The 25362-nt window shown below is 41.5% G+C and overlaps 1 protein-coding gene across 1 annotated transcript; it reads right to left on the reverse strand.

Moving 5' to 3' along the window:
* Nucleotides 1–25362, reverse strand: CCDC83 (coiled-coil domain containing 83). Its single transcript, XM_075077415.1, has 12 exons — nt 25249–25362; nt 22225–22309; nt 20083–20251; nt 19282–19449; nt 14879–14970; nt 13642–13710; nt 11055–11176; nt 9959–10044; nt 7575–7759; nt 5549–5725; nt 4470–4585; nt 1–70 (listed from the first exon to the last, which is right to left on the reverse strand). Exons 1-11 carry the CDS (start codon nt 25332–25334, stop codon nt 4472–4474), a joined length of 1353 nt encoding a protein of 450 aa, XP_074933516.1. The 5' UTR covers nt 25335–25362; the 3' UTR covers nt 1–70; nt 4470–4471.

Raw genomic sequence — 25362 nt, forward strand, 5'->3', positions numbered from 1 at the left:
GGGCCATCGGCTGCATCACAGCGAGTTGGGGTATGAACAGAACTTCCTTCTTCCAAACTTGTCCTGAAGGCTGCAAGTCATAAAATGAACAGGAATGACTGGTAGATTTACAAGTTATTTCTAAAAGCATGACTTCGAAACACCTGAACCTGTTAAGAGTATATAACGCATGTGCCCACATCTGGGGGGTTTCATATATGGTTTATGTAACTCTTTACCTTATCAAATGAGGCTTCCAGGGTGGGGCTGTACCACCAGAGAACAACTTCTTAGGTTTTGTGTGCACTCAGGGCATTGAAAATGCAAAGTGTCTAAATCGGGGGTCAGCTGGGAAAAAAGTACTCGTTTGTGTCCTATCAGCCGGGTACAAATTGTTCTGAAACACAGCCCAGGGCTTGTGTGGAAGATTAAGGTAGGACTTCCTCCTCTTCCTCCTCCTCTGTAGTCCAGTGTGCTGGGCTACGATAAAAACAGACAAACGGACACCGACCGTGGTGCCGCCTTTTTGTGCTCATCCACATCTTGCTGCTGTCAGCGCAGTGGTTTCAATCTCTGGTTTGAGGCTGTTGGCTGAGGCTAAATCTGCTTTCTTACACTTTTTTGATCCCTTAGACCCCCTTTGCAGGGCCGCGGGCCTGCGGTTGCACATCACGCAACCCCCAAACAAACAAAACCACCTCTCCCACAGGGATGATGAGTTCTTCATCTGCTGTCCTTTACTGCTCACTCGTAGTTGCTCTGTGCACTCCAACACCGCTGCTGTGCAGGTTAAGCTTTCTTGGTGGAGGCTTCGCCAATATCCATTGCTTTTGCGTTACTCTTCAGAGACAAACTGGCTTGAGAATTTTCCTGAGGATTATTTTCCCATTTACTTTGTTCCTAATAAGTACGTTTGCTTTTAATATTGCTGGAATAACATTCAGTTGTAGCTTAATATAAGAAACATGCTTATGAGCTATGCTTTTTAAGTGTTCCTGGCCATTTTCAATAATGGGGGGTTGTGAAAACCTGGTTCTCCTCAAAATTGAGTTCAAAGGCTGCTTATTCTAGAAGAGCAAACTCTGTCTAGGAAAGCTGCCTGCTCCCAGCAAGCAGCGGAGGATGTGGTGCTTTGTTAGAGGGCTGCGGTTCCTTTTAGAGCTTTGTGAAGGGAACTAGTGTGGCAGAATCATCGTAATATTTTTAATTTTTTCATAATCAGAACTATATAATTAAAACTGGATTTACTTCGAGACAATTACCCGTACCAGAACAAGAACCTGAACAGCTAGTAACTTCATGTGTTTTTGAAAAGCCCAAATGTAGAATCTTCATCTGAAGACAAATCTAAATTCTGCTGCTGCTTCTGTTGTTTATTTCTAAGTTACAAACTAAACTGACCTGTTACGTGCTGTAAATTGACACTGACGGTACATTGGGAGATGTTTAAAACCTGTTGTTAGGTGACTTTACGTGACATCAGATGGTCCATTCAGCCGGCTACTGGAGAAAGTCAGAGACTCTCCCAGCTGCCAGCAGCCTTTCAGCGAGAAGGGGGGACAGGGTCAAACCCTGCATCTTTTATCGGACGCAAAGTGCCTGTTTTCAGAGCCTGGTACAAACCATAGGGTGACATAAATGAGTTGCAACTTGAAGGCCCTGACATCATTGAGATAAAGACTGTGGCAGGAAAATGAGAATTAGGTGCCAAATACATTGGGAGAGATAGGAAATGCTGATGGGAGCAGAAGATTGATAAGAGTAATGTGAGGGATTGTGAAGAGACGTGCTGAATGCAGAATTAAAACCAACGGTGATGGGAGCATATGTAAACTAAGTACGAGCTCTCTCCTTGGGCTATTGGCAATCTTTTGACTTTGCCTTTGCAGGTCTCTCAGGCTGCAGGGGAGAGAGCTGAAACAGTCTTGACATCTTTTGCTGAATTTGCTCAACAGGGAAAAAAAAAAAAATCTGCGAGTTACGGATGTTTTCCATCTTCAAACTGGAGCATGAAGGGACTTTGCTGATCAGCACACTATGTCCTGGCTCGATCAGGAGAATGAGTGAGGAGGAGAGAGCCCTGAGCAGGTTCCACTGACGGTGTAACATTGCTGCCACTTGCTTGGCACCCTTCTGTATCCAGAGGCCAAGTAAATACCATCTCCCTTTCACTTGCGGGAGATGGCTTGCCCAGGTTAACAAATCAGTCTATGAGTTGAATAAAACGCATTTCTCATTTCTTTTCTTGCCTCTCTGCTGATGAAATTTCCTGAGGCAAAGATCAAAAAGCCTTGGAACAAACAGCCGGCTTCCTTAAAAGTTTCGTTGTGTGAGCTGATAATGGTACGGAAAATGTGTTGGATGCAGGCATATTGCTCTGGATATCCGGCAGCTGCGGTCTCGGGTTTATTTTCATAGCATAGATCTCTGCTTTGTTCACAGCAGTAACTGCTGAACTTCCCCACACCGGCAACAGCAATTGCCCAAGTATCGTTTTTTCTAGAAAAGTATTACTTGATACAATCTTAGCCTCTTGCTGCTCAGTGGGGATGTTCTATGGGCCACATACAGGAACAGTTGTTGGCGCGTTGTTACCATGTCAAGTTGTAAAACAACAGTGTTTGTGGGAGGGTGAAGAACACGCGCTCTGAGGTGTAGCGTTACAGAGAAACATCCTCGCTTCTAACATGGACTCAAAATCCAAGGGAAAGTCTTTTTCAGAGGAACACCCAGCTGCAAAACATCAGTGGCTTAAGACGCTAATACCATTAGAGTCTCTGTTCCTTGCTTGTCACTGCAGTGTAACTTTTCAGTCCATTAGCTTCTGCCTTGACCTTATTCTGGCAAACTCCTTTTAGCCCACAGAAGAAGAGCATTTAGTAACTTCTCTCTCAGAAAGCAGCCAAACAAGAACAAATGCTGCAGAACAAGTCTCCTACTCCCGTTTCCCAAAACATGCAGGTCTGAACCTGTGGAAAGCCTGCCTTGTTATATAACCTAGCAGCATCAGAGGCTGCAAACCCCTCCAAAACCAGTCGAAAAGTTAGGTAACCTACATTCCCCGCAGCTCAGGCTGGGGAGAGATCGTGCTTGCACAGCCAGACTCTGAAGCAATATTATCCAGTTGCTTGACTACAGGGAAATTGCTCAGAGGGGGTTCAAACCAGCAGTGTGCTGAGGTAAGCAGCAGCTCTAGTCACTCGCGTGGATATGGGCTAGCGCTACACCCTGCTCCGTTGTGCTTTTTAGGCGTTTGGCGGATTGATGGGCTTCAGTTCCATTAAAACGGCTTTTATGACCTCACATTACATGCAACTTGGGTGCTGCTCATAGTTCTTCAACTTTGAATTTCCAGTGAACACTTTTTCCTGTTGAAACTGCAAGTGTCTTAGAGTTGTGTGCCAGTTAAATACACAACCTCAGCTCACCGGGGGCTTTGCTTGGATTATAGTTGTGGGGACACACGGACACTTCTCCGCATCTCAGAGCCTAACTAGCGTCCTAGAGTTGTCTTGCACAACATAAACACAGTAAAGAAAAGGTATTTCATAATGCTGGGAATTTAAGGGTGACTCCCATAAGCTTTGTCCTAACTGGAGTAGTGAACCCTGACTCCCATTGTTCAAGCAGGAGTTAGAAGCATTGGCGGTGCTACCAGAAAGCGGGCGATCAGCCCTCTGTTTTACAACATGTTGCTCATTTCTGAGAGATTTTGCCAGTAACAAAATTATCAAATCCAGATGCCTCAGTTGCTGAAGACCTAGCTTCCTCCATAGAAAAGCCTCACGCTGGCTTTAATGCTAATTCTATAGAAATCAAGGGGATTTGGGACACTTCACTAAATATGTTTTGCTACAGGCTGTTGCTCCTGGCTTGTGCCGGCTGCCTGTGGCTCTTACTCTAATTAGCATGGTTCAGATTTCTTTTTAACTCCCTCTCACCCACACAGGTGTTTATGGTAAGAGGTAAACAGTGACTTCAAGAGGCAAAGTTTCTTTTTTCCAAGGCACAAGTTCATGTTGTCCTGCCAGCTGACCCACACATGGCGGTAGGCATTATGGGCACAAGCAAAGAGAAGCCTAGAGATGGGCCCTGCATTTGCACTGCTAGGAAATGTAAATGCACTTTGGGGCGCGGTGGGAAGGAGGAGGCCTTTCTTCAACTGAAAAGCTGTTCAGCATAAGCCATATTCTAATTCCGTGACTAAATGAAAAGCTAACCTAATCACTGAGCAGCACTAATCTCTCTTTCAAGGAAGCCATTTCATGGGGCTTGCACTGCACTCAAAGAAAGCCAGCATAGCCAAGCGGAGGCTTCTGTCGTGCTGAAACATCATCACCTCGCAAGTACGGACCCCCATTCTCTCACCACTCTGGGAGTGCGAGGAGTCACCCCCATCCTTGCAGTAAAGCAGAGACGTGTCCAAACCCATCTGACTATTTACTACATGGCAACGCAAGCGAGATTCATCCTGAGATTGAGGCGCCCACCTTTACATGTCTGCTTGCGAGCCGGGTTTCTGAGGAGCTGTGGGCAGTGGAGCCCAGAGAACAGTTCCACTCGCCTGCAACTCCAGGAGACACCTGCTGGGCAGGAGCGTTTGAGCCTGCTTGAAAAATGAAAGATGTTTGCACTGAAGTGCAGGATAAGATGAGCCACTGCACAGATACTGGTTGTTTAAAATGTTTTAAGTTTTTTAAAAAGCTTTATTCCAAACAGCTGACTAAGCCATCAAGGGTTTAGATCAGATTATTCAATGCTTTCATAAGTTTCTAAATAGGAAAGGCATAGGTCAGAAGCCTGCTTGTGCCTGTGCAGAAGTAACTGCACTGTGTACTCCTGATGGGGTGTCCAGGATGTGCAATGAGAGTGGAAAAGCCCCACTGAATCCCTGCACTAAGATATCTGTTCACAGAGACTATCCACCAACCAAAGCTACGGGGTTACACAACATATTTGGCAACAAAAAAAAAAAAAAGAAAATTAATTAAGACTTTGATGATTTTTATGCTTTATTTTTTCGACTGATTTTTGGTTATTTCAATATATTTAAGTAGGGATTTTATGGAGACAGATAAAATGCATTCAAACATCCGATTTCTAGCAATAGTTGAATTATGCTTGAATAAATTAGATTCTGCTTTAGCAGAGTATTAAGTAAGTATTTTGTAATAGGTCTAATTTTATGGCAGCCTGCATTTACCCATTGTGTGTAAGAGGGAATTCTACATTTGACAAGATGCAAGCGAAGCCCACAAAAACTAATTATTAACTGGGATCCTTTCTTACATATATGTGCAGCTACTTGGACTGAGAAGCCCAAGAAATGCACAGGTGGTAAGGAAAAGCAACCTTACAGTGGTAAGGAAAGCAACCTTTCAATTAGCCATCTGCACACAGTCATACCTCTTGTTAAACTTCTATGTGTAAGTCATGATTCGGGCACTCAGAAACAGTTTCTACAGGGCCCAGTGCCACACACACTCCTTGAAGAACAGAGCAACAATTTAATGAGCTGAGAATGTTACGTTTTTATGTTACCAGCACAGCTTGTCTATTTTTAACCAACCTTTCCTTTAGATAAGGCTTTGATCATCTGAGCTGTGATGTACCCTTCTGATTTACCAGTAATGCCGTCTTCTGTGTGGCTCCCACCTGGCATTTCTTCTGGTTCTTTATGAATAGGCATGGCTCTTCCAACCACACACAGGAGCTCTGTCTCCAGAGGACCCAGTTTTAAGCATTCCTTAAGAAGAAAGAATATTATGCTTCTGCAATTACACAGAAAAGCAGTTGTTCTTCAAAAGGAAAACCAGAAACTTTCCTTTTAAAAGCAACTGTAAAGATGCTGCCCTGGCATTGCTATGTTTGGCAATGTCAGCATTAATGGGCTTGGTTTACAAGCCAGCTCATCCATCTTAGGAAGCCGCAGCCCTGCTGCCCTCTTCTTTTCCTGTGTGTTTTCACCAACAACAATTTCTCCGCAAAACAAGTTCTGTTCCCAAGTCCAGTTCTGTGAGAAAAATCAAACTAATCCAACAGCTCGCTAATGCCGAAAGAGAGAGCTCCAAGTCCAGCCGTGTGCTTCCACCACGTCTGTGCTGGCTCTGGTCTCCTCCAAACCTCTGAGTCAATTCGGTTGACTAACGCAACAGAAAACTAAATAAGGAGGAGAAAAAAAAGGGCAAACTTTCCTGCTGGGTTAGTGAGTGAATTGGCTGCAGAAAAGGCCGATGTGCACTACGGGTTCCCTAAGGGCAGGAGAAGGACCATACAGCCAAGGGAGAGGGAAGGAGGAGCCCTACAGTGCAAGCTCTTGAATCATCTCTATTTAATAAATGCTTTCATAATAGTTGCCAATGCAGCTGCACTGTTTGCAATGATACCCTCGTTGTTTCAAAGTGCAAGGATGTCAGCAGCACCTACATCCCTCAGCAGGGTGGGCTTTGCAGTGCTAACAGCAGGAAGAAAGAACTAAAGCTTAGTATGCCTCTCCCGAGGCAACAACTGCAAGGAAACAAACACCTGGACAGATTTTTTTTGTTAAAAGCTCAGTTTTCCCCTGTAATGACTCTTCAGAACACAGCCACTCCTTAAGTTAGCCTCTGATCAAGGCAACAGGATGATTTGTCTGAACACAAGATGCAGGGTGTTAATCAAAATAATACCAAATTTCTAGGAAATTGTTGGGGGGTTTTTTGGTTTTTTTTGGTTTTTTTTTTCTAAACTCATTATTGATTAAGTTTGAATAGAATTTTCAAGAGTAAAGAAAGATTATAGAGAAGTAGCTTTACACAGCAAGCCCTGCAGTCTGCACTGCATCTATATAATCTTTAATTTGCAGTAGAAATCATTCATGTAGAGTAATATATTTTCTGAAAGTAATTAGTTTATTTAGAAATGTATTCAAGTTTTCATAACTCCAGTGTAGTACCAAAAGCACCCAGGAAACATCTTTCTGCAACCTAGGATTGAAGATCTCCTGAAGCAGGTGCCACCACCTCGTTCGAGAGCCACATGAACTCAGCCTATTTACATATAACCTGTACCTTTTTATGTTCTCAACCCCTGTATTTTGCACCCAGGAACACCTTCATCCTGGCTTTCTGTTGAAGGAATAAATTACTTGTTGATCCTTTAATGCTACTGCGCAGCATAAATGCGAAAGGACCAGCATCCAAGCAAAGGAGTCCGTGCAATATCATAGAAAACTCTGTCACTAGGTGATATTCAGAATTCTTCCTAGGGGGAATCTGACACTCACATATGCCAATTCCTAGGACAGCATTCAGTTGCCAAAACAACATGTGTTGTGCTATCAGAAATGCCCTAAGGCTTCCAAAACATCCACAAAAGGCTGGCCCGTATGACACAGAACCTCTTTTGGCCCAGCATGAGAAGGACAGGGCATGTCCTAACCACCTCAGATAGCACCAGATGCCTATGATTAAGCACCTGAATTGTACCCTAGGTAAAAGCCGTTGGAGTTTTTTCTGCCGTATCACCACAGGGAACGGAATGCTCCTGGCAGTAGCTCATGCTCCACAATGAAATATGCTTGTGTCAGTGGAAGACCCAATTACTTTAACTCATACCTGGAAATCTTTTTCATCTTCATACAACAAGCTGTCACGAGTTGGAGTGAATGACTTTTCCCACAGCTCCTCATCACTGCCTTGAGGCTTCTCATTCTCTGTTTTAGACTGAATCTTTGCACAGGCTTTTTTTTTCTGACAGAGGACTGTGGCACTTCTGAGGCTTTCATCTCCATCTGTCTTTGCTTTTTAAAGAGAACAATGACGTGTATGTAATTGTTAAGCTTTATGAAGATCAGAATTAGTACTTGGTGTGAGCATTGCCTGCAATCTTTAATGTGGCTTGGCCAGTGCGATGTAAAGAACAGCTTGGTCAGATTGTTAATTGGCAATCCAACCCAAATATTGATTTTGCTCACTGATTTTTCTACATGTATTTCTGTTCACAATTTCTGATCCAGATTGGGGACTGAACTTGATTGGAAGTTAGAAGTAATGGGTCTGTGGGACAGAGCAGGGGAAAAAATGAGCTTTTACCAGTTCAACTTAAATCCTATATAGTCCTGAATAGTTAAAAAAACAGGAAAGGCAGCAAAACCAAGTATAAACTTTTTGTATATCCTTATATGTATGTCTATATGTACATATATATACGCACACACACAGAGTTCCTGAAACACAGCTAGTCTACTTATAAATCCCCTGAAGAGCTCACATTTGCAGTTGACCAGTCTCAGGATGCTAAACTGTTCTGAACATGGACTACAAAGTTGTATGTTTGCCTGGGACAGTGACTTGAGCCCAGCTTATTGGAACAAAAACTACTCCTCCCAGTAACTACTGTAAAGGTCTACCAAAGGTAATAGAGCTGAACGGTTCAAAGTAAACATATATCTAATTCAGAAGTCTTAGTCAACGTGTCTGCTGGTGCCTGATGGTTCCAGAAAGGTCCACCTATGGCTGGATTGATCAGAACTTCAAGAGACTTGTTCACATATGGGTACTTGTATGGCTTCAATTTTTGGAATTTACCTCTTTGATTTAATTTTGTCCTTTTTTTTCCTCTTTCTTCTACTCATGCAAAGTGAGTAGACAAAATATGTGATACTAAGGAAACCAAACAAACCACCCTGAATGGATAAGTGCACTCATACAGTCCTTGCCTAATGGTATATCCTTTCCCTGGGCACACCTACCAGAATAGATAGAGATTCAGCCCAACCTTCAGTACTACTTAACGAAGACTTTCAGTTCAGGCTGAATCCATGCAGCTTCATCTGCTCTCACTAGGGAGTTATTTATAATTTAACTCCATTATGTTCTGCTGAGAAGGACCTGGGAGTGCTGGTGGACAACAAGCTGACCATGAGCCAGCACTGGGCCCTTGTGGCCAAGAAGGCCAATGGTGTCCTGGGCTGCATTAAAAGGAGTGTGGCCAGCAGGTCAAGGCACGTTATCCTGCCCCTCTGCTCTGCCCTAGTGAGACCACATTTAGTGCTCTGTGTCCAGTTTTGGGCCCCCCAGTTTCAGAAGGACACAGAACTGCTTGAGCAAGTCCAGCGGAGAGCTACCAAGATGATCAGGGGGCTGGAGCATCTCCCATATGAGGAAAGGCTGAGACATCTGGGTTTGTTCAGCCTGGAGAAGAGAAGACTGAGGGGGGATTTCATCAATACCTATAAATATCTAAAGAAGATGGGACCAGACTCTTTTCAATGGTGCCCAACAACAGGCCAAGGGACAATGGACACAAGCTGGAACACAGGAAGTTCCACCTCAATATGAGAAAAAAACCCTTCCCTGTGCAGGTGCCAGAGCAGTGGCACAGGCTGCCCAGGGAGGCTGTGGAGTCCCTTCCCTGGAGACACTCACACCCCGCCTGGATGCGTTCCTGTGCCCCCTGCTCTGGGTGTGCCTGCTCAAGCAGGGGGTGGGATGGGATGATCTCTGGAGGTCCCTTCCAACCCCTGCCATTCTGGGATTCTGAGATTCTGTATCTCTATGAACTGAAAGACTGTAAAGTACATGTAAACTCGTAAACATGTAAAGTGAAAGTCAGTGTAGAGTTCAAAAGGGTCCTCTCAGGGACAAGACATCATAAAGTTATGATGATATGAATCTATAAAAAACTGATTAAGATATGAATCATATTTTCAGAGAAGGTGGCTGGTCCTATTAACCACATTCGTGGGTAGCTCTATATGAGTAATTACATTCAACAAGCTAAATGCCAATTTCAATTTTAAAACTGCATTACAGATAGATGGTAGGTTTGTCTTCTTAATGCAAACTACAGTCTATCATTGCTGTGGTAGCTGAAATTAAGTGGGAACTTAAGTGTTCACTATGTAAAACAGGCAGGTTGGTAAAGAACTTAAGAAATAAAAAGAATTTAAATGGTCAGTGACCTATCAGTTCTGATAAGCTGCTGGCACGTGCATTACCTGCATACTCTCTATACTCTACTTCTTTCATTTCGTCCTTAGGAAATTCATCTTGCAAGCCATCTGCCTTGGTAAGAAAGGAATGCCTATGAAACAAAAAAAAAAAAAAAGTGAAACTCATGTTAGAGGTCTGAATTTTCTCTCTAAATTGTCGTGTGCAATATTTTGGGGTGCAGGGGGAGGACACCCTTTCTGAAAGCCATTTGCTGCTTAACCACAAATGCAGAACAGCACAATGTTTAAAAATGCAATGGAGGCAGCCAGGCAGCTTAGTGGCTAATACGCTGCTCTTTTTTATTCCTAGTGCCTAAGTTCAACTTTGTCCATGAGACCAAAAGAAAACAAATTTTATAGTCTCCAGTCAGTCCAAGATCCAAACCACAGCTGGCAGCTCTCACTTAAAAGCAGTCCAAAGATTGGAGAAGAGAGAAAAATGGTCAATTCTTAAGACTTGGGACTTTTTTATGCAATATGGCTGAAATCACTGAGCTGGGAGTGGAAAATGAAGATGGATCATTCCCATTGTTACATTGTGCTTTTGACACCATTAGTGTTGACATTTTGCAGCTAAATTTATCTTTCTCTAGGGAACATGTTAAATAATTTATATACAAAAGAAACTAATACTACAGACACCTCTACAGACAGACCTATGCCAAGGCCTCTTCCTTACTCACTACCAGATCATCTGTTTCACTTGAGATTGCAAAGCCCCATATATTTGCGTATTAATCTTCACATCCTTAAACATTTTGCCAACAGTAAAGGAAAAATCTATTACTCAGCACTTGGGTCTGAGACAATTACAACAGAAAGAAACTGTTTCCAAGCCCCAGTGGTATCCCCACTAAAAGAGAGTGAGTGTCTTAATAGAACTCAGTTTCTTCCCTGAATTTTGATATTTAGGAGGTTACAATGTTGTTGGCACCCTTCAGAGGTACAAGTCCCACATATACTCAGTCAAATCCTGCATCCTTTCAACTAGGAAACTACTTTGGTTTCGTTGCGGGAGAGACCAAATAGCTTTAGAGACAGAAGGCAGCATTATCTTTTAAAAATATTAATCACTTTTGAGTCTGTAAAGGCATCATTTTACCTGGGTATTCTCAGATTCTGAAGTCTGCTATCAATCAATTTTGTCACTAAACCGATATTTTCTTCTTCCAGGAGCTGAATAGAGGCTTTCAAATCACTTACTTCCTTTTGGTACATCTTAACCTTTTGACAATTAAAAAAAATAAATTAAAAAAATATAATCTTAGAAAGTTTATTCCCATTTTGGAAAGCATTCATAGCAACCATCTTAACAGCACATACCAAGAAAGAATGCAGCTGTGTCAGCAAGACCGGGCATTTGGTGGAGAAACATAGTGACGCATTTTCAGGCAAAGGGAAGGCCTCTCTGGTTCCCTCACACCTTTATTAGAGCCCTTTAACTGGCACAAGCCTGTCAATCACAGCCACACATTTGGGCTGCGCAACCCTGACCGCAGAACCTTCTCATGTAGCCAAACAGGTCTGGTAGACAGAAGATCTAGATTTTTCTTTTTTGCTTTCACATCAGAACTCCAAGAGAGAAAAACCTTCTTCGTAGAGTTAAAGTCAGGCTCTTTCTCAGCAAGTGGCTGCTTTTCTAATTCCTGCCTATACACAAAACCTTCCTACCCAGAATTAGTGAAGTTTTCAGTCCAAGTTAGCCACAACATTGGCTAAACCCCAGGTTCTACTTTCTTTGGGACTGGTAATTGTCCCTTATTGCCATGAAGTTATATTAACCAAAGAACACCAGTTATTCAGCTTTGCACAATTCCTCTCACTTTTCCTGAAGTACAAGCAAGTTCCTTTCACTGGGAAGTGGAACGTTCTGTGGGACTAATACCTTCCCAGAAATCTTAGCAATACGCACATGTTTAAAAGCAATACCTAGTGACCTGAATGCATCTGTTCTCACCAAAGCCAAATTAACCCTGCTATAATCACCCAAATTTGCAGTTAAAAACTAGTTCCCATTTCTCCCAGGGATTAAAAAAGGTGAAAATAACTGGACATTAACCCGTAACAGGATGTGGCTTGACACAATGAGGTGATGCAGCTTTGCACCATCTTGGTGTGACAGAGTAACCATGGAAAAATGTGACTGAAGTCTCCAGATCTGTTCAGATGTGGAGATAACTAGTTTAGGGCTGGTTTGGCAAGTCATTTTTCAGTTCAGTGGCCAAACTGAAAAAAAATTATAAATGTGAACTGGGACAAATCTGAAATTTTTGGGTTATCTCCCCAAAATAAAAGATTGGAAGAGTCTGTCAGCTACATATAAACATTAGCCTAAAGAAAATATTTCACCTGTATAAGGAAAACAGGGAAAATGAATGTGTGAATCCAGAGGACTGGAGAAGTCAGTAATAATAGTTTTGTTTTCCACAATAATTCAAAGCACTAATTCATAACAGGAAATTAGTAACATAGGAAACTAATTCATAACATAAGAAACTTCTAGTTGAGAGGAAAGAAGCCCAAATGCCTCAACTCCGAGGTGAGGGCCTGTCAGGACATAACAGCACTCCAAAGCGGATCTCCCTTGTTGACACTATCTAATATGTGTAAAAATCATAACTGTGCAGAGAGACAAGGAGATTGGAAGAGAATCCGTACTCATTCAGTGATAGGATGTACAGATTTGAGCTCCTGTTTATACAGATTGAAACATTAATTCTCTCCTATTGACCCCTACCTCGCTGCCTCAGAACCTGTGGTTTGGACACCCTCCTTGGAAAGTTAAAGACGCAGGCTCAGAGCTCATTAAAGGGAGGAAGGAAGGTCATATCTGTACATAGTGGCAAGTGTCTTAAACTAGTAAGTAAAAGGGAGAAAACTCTGCCAGGCTTGCTGATGTGGCACTGAAAAATAAATTCATTTATTAATTTCTGAAAAAGTTTTGCTCAGCTCTAAGCTGTGAGGTTGTAACAGCAGGGAAGGGTATTTCCTCCCTCCAATCTCTTGCTTGATTTGATTTGATCACAACAAGGAACCTGTACTGACTGGAACCAATGCAACCAAACTTTCCTCATGGAAAAACTGGTTTCCTAAATTTGGCTCACAAGAAAGTTTTCATGACAAGAAAAGTTACAGCTATCTAATATATAGCTCTAAACTGCCATTAAAGGAGAGCATAAAAGCTATCAGGTAACCAATTACAACTACATATGATTTTGATTTTCCTCTCTTCAGCATACTAATCTCCAGTGTTTTTTTATTATCTCCCATTTAAACCCGTCTCAAGCCTTTCTCCAAAAATGATTCCAACATCTATATCCATTTTCTTTCAATACAGCAGCACTACAACTTCAATGCAATTCAAAACTACACTCTTCAGATACCCTTTGAGCCCTTACTCTATGTACTATCCCAGTCTCCACAGATATAAATACGTAATTGTATGCAACACTGTAGCCCTTCATGTAACTGCTTGGGCAAGAAGAGGGGTCCTCATTTGTGAAAGTAGATGTTCGCCTTTTACCTTCACACTGTTCGTTGTTCAGGATTACAGATTAATTACAGGAAATTTGCTCTCCTTTTCCTGTGAAATTCTTCAGAGGCCCATCACTGGAAACCATTGTGACTGTAAGGCATTGTATTTCACACCTGAACTGCCATGAAAAACTGTACACAAGCGATCCTCCTACCTCTTCTTTCAGCCATTCATTCTCTTCAATTTCTTTGCGACTCTTTTTGTCTAAGTATCTTACAGCATTCTGAGAAAACAAAATTTAAGATCATTTCTTTTGAAAGCAGGACTTCAACAGTGCTGCACACTATACAGAAGAACCTTCTGCTGTTTAGCAGGAAATAATTAAGAAACATCCACACAACAAACTGTAGCATCCCCTGAGGGATTACAAGGGGATTTAGTCCACAAGGCCGGCTGTTTCTTCTCCCTTGTCCTGCTTAGAGCAGTTTATATGTCAAGCAGTTTACCAATATTTTATAATTTCCTGTATTAAAATAGGACATTTTCTTTTTGCCCAACAAATTCTGTGTTCCCACTACTGCTCAGATCTTCCTGTTTTCAGGAAATCAAACCTTTAGCTATTAAAACACCCAAGCAAAATCACAAATGAGGCAGTATTGACCTACGACAAGTGACTTAAAAATGTAAAGGTCTATGCTAATGAGCCAAGTCTACAATTTAGTTATTGATGTCAGTAAGAGGGAAGGAACAACCCGGAGGGAAGATGCCCCTGTAGATCACCATAAACTCATTCCTTTGGAATACGTTCTCACATGACTGAAAATCCTAGCACTGAAGTCAAGGAATTTAAACACCTAATGGGCCCAACCAGTGGTTTGTACTGAGATAGGCTTTGCATTTTGAGTATAAGAAGTTGTCACCGTAAATAGTTTGTAAATCACGTCTGCAAATCAGAGCTGGCAGATATGACAAAAAAAATCTATACATCAATAAGACTAATTTTTACTGTAGACTGCACTATTTTGACATTTTTAGTGTTGTACTTTACAAGTACAAAACAACTTTTTTTTCCCAAATTGATGTATATTTCCATGCAGACAATATCTTAGTGAGTTATTGTTTTTCAAGTCTATGCAAATGTCTAAATCAAGGTCACAGCAAAAGTGACATGTTTTTAAACAAGTCGTATCAGTGCAGGGTGCCCCAGTTTCCCATACCTTTTTTGTAAAATGCCCTCATATCTAATCATTGTTAGTCTGATGTAAAAAAAAAAAAAAAGTACGAGTGTATAACAATAACAATGCCGTGTTTAAGAAGATTTACAGTTTATTTTACTCTCTACTTATAGAAAAGTTCCAAGTCTTAATTTGAGTTAAAATAATTATTAACGCAGAGTACATGAATCCTAACTACGATGCAGTTAGCACTTTTAAAAAAGGCAGAAGGAATACCTCAGGGGCCTGTTCCTTACTTAACTTCATGTGCCTCTCAACCAGTCTGTCATTTTCTTCTTTCACTGCTTTCAAAGCATTTCTGTAATATTCTTCAAAACAAAAACGAAAATCGGAAACCATTACCTGACATCAATTTCTCCTGAAAACAAAGACATAATTGGCATGTTGTTCCTAAACTGCAACTTATCAGCCAGCATCACATGCATAGATGCTCCACAGAAAAGGATTCAAGCATCCTTCTCCATAGAAATTGTCCTCCTAAACCCAAAGGAGACTAGTATTAATTACAAAACTAGAACTCTGAAGTACACATTTCTGTCAGCAACTACAACAGCTACGAAACTGATCAACTCTCTGCTAAAATATTGGTATCTTAATACTAAATCTGTCTCTATCAGTAGCAGAGCTCCTGGAGACACACGAGAGATTTGCTTAGAAAACATATTTTTTAGGTATAGCAACATATTGGATCATCTTATCACAGAATCCCAGAATGGCAGGGGTTGGAAGGGACCTCTGGAGATCATCCCGTCCAACCCCCCGCTTGAGCAGGCACACCCAGAGCAGGGGGCACAGGAACGCATCCAGGCGGGGTGTGAGTGTCTCCAGGGAAGGGACTCCACAGCCTCCCTGGGCAGCCTGTGCCACTGCTCTGGCACCTGCACAGGGAAGGGTTTTTTTCTCATATTGAGGTGGAACTTCCTGTGTTCCAGCTTGTGTCCATTGTCCCTTGGCCTGTTGTTGGGCACCATTGAAAAGAGTCTGGTCCCATCTTCTTTAGATATTTATAGGTATTGATGAAATCCCCCCTCAGTCTTCTCTCCTCCAGGCTGAACAAACCCAGGTGTCTCAGCCTTTCCTCATAAGGGAGATGCTCCAGCCCCCTGATCATCTTGGTAGCTCTCCGCTGGACTTGCTCAAGCAGTTCTGTGTCCTTCTGAAACTGGGGGGCCCAAAACTGGACACAGAGCACTAAATGTGGTCTCACTAGGGCAGAGCAGAGGGGCAGGATAACGTGCCTTGACCTGCTGGCCACACTCCTTTTAATGCAGCCCAGGACACCATTGGCCTTCTTGGCCACAAGGGCCCAGTGCTGGCCCCAGTGCTGGCTCATGGTCAGCTTGTTGTCCACCAGCACTCCCAGGTCCTTCCCAACAGAGCTGCTTTCCAGTAGTTCAGCCCCCAGCCTGTACTGGTGCGTGGGGTTGTTCCTCCCCAGGGGCAGGACCTTGCACTTGCTCTTGTCGAATTTCATGAGGTTCCCCTCGGCCCAGCTCTCCAGCCTGTCCAGGTCTCGCTGGATGACAGCACAGCCTTCTGGTGTATCAGCCACTCCTCCCAGCTGGGTATCATCAGCGAACTTGCTGAGGTTACACTCTGTCCCTTCATCCAGGTCACTGATGAATATGTTGAACAGGACTGGACCCAGCACAGACCCCTGGGGAGCACCGCTAGTGACAGGCCTCCATCCAGAATCTGCTCCATTGACCATGACCCTCTGAGTTCTGTTGTTGAGCCAGTTCTGTGTCCTCCTCACTGTCCACTCATCCAACCCACACTTCCCTATTTGGCCTGTGAGGATGCTATGGGAGACAGTATTGAATGGCTTACTGAAGTCAAGACAGACAACATCCACTTCTCTCCCTTCGTCGACCCAGACAGTCATACCATCATAGAAGGCTATCAGGTTGTTCAGGCATGATCTTCCTTTGGTGAATCCATGTTGACTGTTTCTGATAACCTTCTTGTCCTTTATATGCCTTGAGATGACCTCCAGGATGAACTGCTCCATCACCTTTCTGGGGATGAAGGTGAGGCTGACTGGCCTATAGTTTCCCAGGTCTTCCTTCTTTCCCTTTTTGAAGATTGGAGTGACGTTTGCTTTCCTCCAGTCCTCAGGCACCTCTCCTGTCCTCCACGACCTTTCAAAGGTGATGTAGAGTAGCTCAGCAAGAATGTCCACCAGCTCCCTCAGCACTTGCAGGTGCATCCCATCGGGGCCTACGGATTTGTGAGGATATGCACGTGGCATTTTTTTCAGACAGTTGCTATTCAGAGCGCCTAATAAATTTCCTGACTCATCTAAGCCTTCCTGGGCGTTCTAGTCTGACAACAGGACAAAAAATGGAGAATGTGGCAATTGCCTCAATGATTTGCTTTCATTGTTACTTGTGGTCGTCATTTAGAAAGTGTGTCTTACGCGTAACTGAACTTCTTTGGCGTCAGGTTCTAGTCACTTGCTATTTAATTATTTCATGCTTCCCTTCAGCTGTTTTTGTGCTATTCTGAATAGCCCACTGCTGCCTGGTATTTTCTCCTTTTGAAGGAATGAATGAGATTGTAATGATTGCCTTTGAGGAAGGCACTTCATACTTGTTCCAGAGGCTTGAAATTCAGCCTAGCTCTGCACTTGTGTTGCAGACAGCTTATTCCTGATCTGGCTGTAAATGAGTACCTGGTCGTGGACCCACTGTGGAGTCAAAGGCAGTCACACATGAAAGGTGCATTAGTTGTGCATAAGTTCTTAATTTAACACTGTGGAAGCTGGCCTGCCTCAACCAAACCACCATATAGACTTGGCAGAATAAAATGGAAGTACATACACACTACAATTAATTCATCTTTTCATTCTTTCAGAAAGCTAAACAACTTGAGCTGTACTGGGAGAATGAAGAAAAGGGGGAACTATTCAGGCATACTTACTGTTTTCTAAGGAGGCTATTTTCCCTAACTCTCACTGCAACACTCTTCCCCAGACCTCACAAAAGCATATCGGTCTCTTTTGCTTCCTCTCCCCTCCAGAAGTTGTGTTTAAAACGTTATCTTCAGACCACACGAACTGTGCCAGCATCAAGCCCTTTGGTGGTATGTACAGAGACAGAAACCTCTTCTCCTGCGCTTACTCCCTAAGCTTGCTACACATTCGAGGAGTGAACAAGCCCAACTTGCTGCCACATCACTCTGGAAGCTTGGTAGTTTTGTTGGGTCTTTTTGTTTTGATCTGTTTCTTGTAGGCTAGAAGACTGTACTCACCAGCCACTTTGTAAGTTCAAGTTTAAGAGGCTGAGTAGAATAGCATGCTAACATCCAGTACTGGCAGCATTGTTTCACAGTATGTTAATTAGGCAACTGCTATATGTACCTCTATAACAGTCCTATAAATACACTTCCGTTTGACCACAGATTTTTGGCTCTGCACCCTGTGACATGCAAGGGGTCAGACTGAACGTTCCTACTGGCTTATTCTGGCATTCTGTATAAAAGCCCATTCTCTTTTTCATTTCATATTTCAGCAGCTGTACAACAAAATTTCAAATTGATTAAGAACACGGAAAATGCATAATGCAAAATATCAACCTCTCCTGAACACAGAGGTGGGTATCTGACAAGCTATCTGCAAATGTAGAAAACACAGTGCAGATCTTAATCATGATAAAATATGTTTCAAGAGACAAGAAGATAGCTAGCTGGCTCTTATCCACAGTAGTTGATGCCTGGTAATGGTTGGCACAGAATATACAGAGACCCTTAGAGCAGTGTCACTGCCTGTTACTACCAGCTGCTTGGCTATGGCCATGCATACTGAGAGGGACATAAAGGAAGAAAACCAGGACATCCGTCTCCCTTTAGAAGCATGGGTTACGTAACAGCAAAATATTTAAATGATTTTAAAATAATGCAGTAGTAAATAAATCTTTGTAAAGCACTCAGCACCAGAATGCATAAGCTCTCAGATTAATTCCACTGTTGTGTCAGTATCAAAACAGTTCCCAGCATTTGTATATGTCTGTACTGGCAATTTTGCAGGGCCTCATACACAAGACTAAGCAACTAGGAGGCAAAGTTCAGACCACCGGCTGAACAGCTCCCTCTAGTTCTGCATCTAAACCAGTATGGTCAACTCAAAAGACTGTTCCAAGAATGCCCTCATACTACTTTCCTGTCAAAGGAGTTTTCAACATGTGAAGTGCTTGTAGCATGATGAGAAGCAGCAAAAGTGGAGTCAATGTTTTCAAGTATGACTGCTAAGGCACACCTGTGTGTAAGTGACCTAAATACTTGTAGATTTATTTTTAGAAAACTGCTGTCCTTCATGGTAACATTTTTAAAATATGCGTTGCCTATATTTCACAAGAAAATCATCAGAAGACAAGGTTATCAGTTTCTTTAAGTGTTCATAATTTCTGCAACTTCCTAAGACTCTTGACTAAAGGGGCTTTCATGGAGATAGAGTTCTTCCATTTTATAGGATTACACAACCTAGTTTAGGTGCACTGCCTTGGAAAAGTTGATATATGTTACTATAACTTGACATCAAAGTAAATTTATAATTTAATTAATTCTCAGAAGTAATACAGAAAGAGCTTGTAAGACTTGCATTACACTAGCTGTAAACTGACCTGTAGCCCTGCGAAGGTCATCTTTGACTTCCCTGATGTCTTTTTCCAGATTCATAATCTTGTTGGCCTGTGTTTTACTTCCTACATTTTGGTACTCCAACCAATAATCCCTCTCCCTCTGCTTTACTAAAAGTCTTTGGCCAGTTTCTTCAATTTGGGAGTGCAGATCTATTAAAATAGGAACATCAGAAGACAAGTACATTACCAATTTCTCAAACTGATAGTTCATAATTCTTATGACTTCATCAACTTCCTTACTAAAGGCTCTTTAACTGGCATTGGAGAAACAAGGGTGATTCTTCTGCACTACACTATGTTGCAACATGACAGCCTCGCACAGTGTCAAGGGCCACCATCATTGCTGAAAACAGCTTGATCTTATTCTGCCAAGGGGAGAGAACAGTTCTTACTGAAATGTGGCCAAAGGCGCGTCTCTCCCGCTGAGAATCTCAGGGATGGCAGCCAGAACTTTCAACAATCAAAACTGGTCATTTTTGCTGCCATCAATATTTTTTTTTAATCTTCCAGTAAAGCCAGTGCATAAGGCTTTAATGAGTTTCAACTTTATACGAAAAATGAAGCCTCTGTACTTGCACAGTAACATACATCACTTGGAATGAACAGAGTTACTTATCAGCCCTCCACCACCTCATACCACATTAAAAGAGCTTAATTTTGGGGACAAAAAGCTTTATGCTTTTTATGCAACAAGAAAGTCAAACCTCTATTTAAAATGTAAAAAGAAGTACTCAGTCCCAACAGCAGAAACTGCAAACCACACTTCTGCAACTCACAACTTGCCTTTCAGAAGTTGTTCTTTGTCCTTAACATACTGCCATTTTGCTTTCAGTGACTTTTCCACATCATCCCTAGTTACAACCTCCTTTTCATCTTGCTCTTTCTCCTCTTCTTCTATTTGTCTTAGTATGCGCCTGATGTGTGCCTGCTGTTCTTCCTTCAGAAGGTCATTCTGTGAAAGAACAACAGAAGAAAAAGCATGTATTAAAACATTTTCTAATTAGTTTTCAAAGTGACAAACTTAAGTAATGAAGAAAGTAAAATGTGACCTAGGGCCAGGATGCACGGCAAAAACACTCAGCTGAACACCTATTCTTCATATTCAAGAAGGACGGAGTGGAAGGGAGAGTTTGCAAGTCTTAGTAGTTTCTCAGTCACTTCAAGACCATTACAACGAAAAGAGGGACAAATGACTGCTGTACTTGGTGCAGCACGTTAGTAGATTAGTAATTAGTACATTAGTAATTAGTAGATTAGATAGTCTGCAATTGCCTGGAAAGTAAGTTCCTTGTGGGTCAATTTAATAACAATATTTATTTGTAGGAGTTATTTACTTCATGTCAAAGTTCTTCATGACAAAGTACTGCCTTCCTGTAGAAATGTCATCAGTCAGGTCTCTTGTGTATAACCACAGGAGAGAGTCTTGTCAGAGCTGGAATTAGTTATACCTACTGATTCCACAACTGTGATTATAACCCCTTGCCATGACCCTCTCAGGTAACACTCAAATTATTTGAAATTACTGGTCAGGTATGTTTGTTCCCAAAGGCTACCATAAAGGAGAAGATAGCTATACTGGCCAAAAGGCAACTGCACCATTGCAGTCAAGAGAGTCTCAAGCATTCCTCACTTCTAGGATTAACTCTAAACCACACAGGAACATTAAGCAGGAAACAAAGAACGGAGCTCAAAGAACTGTCAAAACATAGGCAAATTAAACAAACAGTGCTACAAGTGTGCCTTGAAGTGCCTTGCATGGTCTAAAATATGAAGGAGTCCTTGAGAGACCATGAACTTGCAGCAAACCAAGGGAATACCAGTAACAGACTTCAGATGTCTACAGACGGAAGAGTCAAATGCCACTTCCACTGACAGTTAAGGCCACAAATGAAACACCACCAGGGCTTCAAGACTGAAAGGAACACCAAGGACAGCTAAACAGATGGATACTCAAAAAAGCTGGGCAAGTATCAGGCATGGGCAGGACAGACAGACATTGTTTTAGGAAGTGTGGGCTGCAACATTGTTTGATCACATGATCCAGTTTAAGGATTTAACAGTGATTTGCATTCACTCCATTAGATGACTGTGTATATATATCCCCTTTCCAGGTCACTGCTCTCAGTCATCAGATGCCATATTATGGTTCTTTACATACAGTTCTTTATATACAGTTCATATATACGGTTTGTTAAAGCGTCACTGAGGTGTGATCAGTAGTTACACAACCTTGTTCTAAAAATGACCCGACACAGCTCTTAATCCACAAGAAAGTGAGTCTTCATCAAGCAGTGCTAAAAATTGCACCTGGAGAATTGTGTGGGGCTCTTTCTTCTTTGTTCCATTTTCATTTTAACTAAGTTTGCAAAGTAACTAAACTCTCACAGAAACCTGTGCAATCCCATGACCTCAGAAATGAATCAAAGAAGGTCAGCAAATCTCAGCACTTGGTTAGATCTGCTAATACTACTGACAAAAAAGAAGTTAACGCTGTATATTCTTTATGCACTGAAATACTGAGGAATATTTGCAGGATTGTTTAAAAAGGCACGTCTGAATATACCGCAGTAAAGTTACCTACTGAAAGGGGGCTTGCTGTCCTATGTTTGCTGCCAAGTAAGATTAAATACTGAGGATCCCATGTGCATTGGAAAACATCCTCACTGAACTCACGTTACCTTACTGCTGTGTCCTGTTCTGCAATGTTCTACTCCTGCAGCTCCTTTTTCTCATGGTTATATTTAGGGCATTTATGCTTTATGTCACATTTAATTCAGATAACGCTTTAACTAGTTTCATTGACTGTAAGAAGTCCACTGCAATGACTAGTTTTAGTCAATGTAGTATTAGGATTAAAATAAAATTGAATCTGTGAGTTAAGATACCACATAAAATGTGCTGGGAGAAGGATGCATGGTCGCTTACCCTTTTATGACATTCTTTGTTCTTTTTTTCTACTTGTTTCAGATCAAACAAAACCTGATCAATTGCTGCTTCTTTTGTCTCAATTCTGTGAAAAAGAGCAAAGAAAGAGGCATTCTTACAAGAACAGAAGAGAGGGGAATGTTAAGCCAGATTAGATACCAATACTACTGAAATGTTTATTTTTGTATCATATTGCTTCATTCATTTGGGTAGATACCACTTTCCGCTTACTACACATAACAAAATTATTTCCCGTGTATCCCTGGACCTTCGTGTTAGTTTGGATCTCATAATCCTGCTGAGAAACAGACTCCCTGGTTATACTGGTCCTTTGTAACCACTAGAGAGGACTAAGCTGGTTTATTCTTTCTGGAGGTAGTTTAGCTGACCTATTGCACAGGTCTCCTTGAGGACAAAACTGTTTGTGCTCCAGAAATATTTATTACTCACCACTCACTACAGAGGAAGCCTAGGCAGCTCACTCAGACATAGGTCAGATGAATCCCAAATTGGAGATTCAAACAGGATTAAATTCTTCTGAAAATGTGGCTTGTTGAGCTTCATAAACTGCATTTGTACACCAGGAACCTGTTAGCCTTTAAGAAGCGCTAAGGGAATAGGGACTGCAGCCCGAGTAGTATCCTCTAAGTACATTTACACATTTTTGTGAAAGAACTAGCTTGCTGTTTTCACAATTTTCATAGACTACTTGTCATGCTCTTTGCCACAGCTGTAAAATAAGTATTTTCTTCTGGTGTTCTCTCTTCTAGAATGGAAATGCTTGGTTGTGAACGGCATCTATTTGCAAAATTCTCTGTAATCTTTCCCTCTGTTCCCAGAATTCATTCACCATACAGCACAATAGAAGCAAGTATTACAATTATCACAATACCCTTCACTGTTTCAACAGCTATTGTTCTCTGAGTTTTTGGTTTGGTGGTTTTTGCCCCTCCCTATTGTATTAAGTTGTTTTAAAAGAAGATAATATTTTCCTGGCTAAGTTTGGATCACTCAGTCATGCAAGCTGCAGGTTACTAGATTTGCACCCTCTGGTATCAGCGCGCTCCAAGGTATTCTTCAGGTGTTCCATCAAGTGCACAAGGATATTAGTTAGAAAGACCAGCACTGGGAGGTGGGGGTATGGTGGTGATGGCTACAGCAAAAATATATCACTTATTAGACAGAGGTGACAACTTGGATGCACAGTGTAACCTCCAAATTACCTGCTATTTTAAACCATTTCTGTATTTTGAATACTGATGCTGATCTTAATTTCTGCTACTTTAAGGTTTTCCATGAAGTGGCAGCCTATATCCATCATTTTGTTAACGTCAAAAATTTATGAGTAGAATTTGCTATTTTGTCTGCAGCGTATTGGAACTTTCCTCTTTAGATTATTTTTCTATGGTATTTGTCAGATTAAAGCTACAAAACAGCTAGATTGATGATTCCTCTGACACTATTTTTCTCAACTCTGTATACTAGGTTTCATCTAGATGACTTAATCATCTAGAAACAACACTCCTCTCCAGTACCCTGGCAGTTTCGTTGGTCATCTATAGTATGTTACGAGGGCAAGTAATTCACAGGATTATTGTTCCTAAGCAATTCTGAAACAGAAAACTGTACTGAAAATGCAAAATAACAAACTCACTATGAACAGCAACCGTTATTTAATGCATAGAAGAAAAAGTAGTAATTGAAATTAAATAAATACTACACACTATATAAATCCTAAAGTGGAATGTGACAGATTTTCACTTGCATGATTATGCTGCTTTGTTAAATCAGGTGGTACAGAGGAGTTAGATATTACAGAGGTGAAGACAGAAAGGGAAAGAGAGAGCAAGAGAGAAAGAGAGGGGAGAGGGAGAAAGATAAAGACAAATATTTTTCTTCCCCTTTCCCCCTACTGTTGCTGCAGAAACTACCTATCCTGTGTCAGTACAGCACTCACTTCAGTGGAAGACTCTTCAGACAAATGAGCCATTTGCTTGGATATTTGAAAGTGCATAACAGTAATTTTATCAGAAGGTGGTGTGGTTCTCTTCTCAGCCTAGTAATACAGTCTGCCTTTTTTTTTTTTTAAGCAAAATAGATGGGTTTGTTTGTTGACTTTTTGGATAGTATTTATTTGTGATATGATTCAGCTAAATCTGGTCTATTTCACTGTGGAAACTTGTACTCTGTTCCTTGTGAAAATGAAACAGAAAATCCCACATAAACTCTGCAAACTCCTATAGAAGTCACTAGAACTATATGTGGTTGCTTTTCAATTTGCTTACCCCGCTTTTCATTTCTACACCCAGGCACTACTCATTGCTCCCTGAATGCTGTTCACTGTTGAATATTCGATGCTGCTAAGGTTCTTCCCTTTCCATTTCTGTCTCTCTGATAAAAGTCACAGAGCTTAATTTTCCTCCTTTTAATCATCTACTCAAAACATTGGAGATCAAAAAAATTGAACTATTTTGTAAGTACTTCAGATATTCCCCCCTTCACCCTTATTTTTCCCTGCTTGATTTTAAGAGACCTTTAAGTCATCCCTCCATTATTTTCAAAATAAAACACTTTCCTTTGTACTCTGCTCTCAACTGCACCAAGGGAACAAACTGTAGGTCTCGAGGTTCTGGCTAGTGACTACATGCCTCTGTGAACACTAAGGAATCCTAAAAAATACAATCAAATGTGATCTTGCAGCTTCAGAGTATGCTGATCAAAAGCTTGCTACTAACAGACAAAAATGTGTTGTGGTTTTTTTTTGTTTTTAATAAAAATGTTTTCCCCAAGTTATAACCTAATGGCATAAAATTATTTCTGACCCACTTAAATGCTTTCTTATATAGTTTTAAAAGTGTATAGTTCTGAAATAGCCTTGAAAACCCAAAACAGGAACACTGAAGAACAGTACACAACTGCCACAGTCAGTCAGCTCAGGCTCTGAATTAGATAAGTCATCTTTGTTGTCTGCTTTATCTATTCACATATTCTTTATAAGTGAAAAGTTAAATATATTAAACCTACTGAAATTCTAGTAAGGCTTCTGGAAAAGCTGATTCAGGGTCTGTAAGTTGCTCTTCTGGTTTCTCCTCTTTCTTCTTCTCTTCCATGCTTTTTGCTGTGCTTGGCCTAGAAGTT

Source organism: Phalacrocorax aristotelis, chromosome 1 (assembly GCF_949628215.1).
Source record: "Phalacrocorax aristotelis chromosome 1, bGulAri2.1, whole genome shotgun sequence".
In the NCBI taxonomy this organism is placed as follows: domain Eukaryota; kingdom Metazoa; phylum Chordata; class Aves; order Suliformes; family Phalacrocoracidae; genus Phalacrocorax; species Phalacrocorax aristotelis.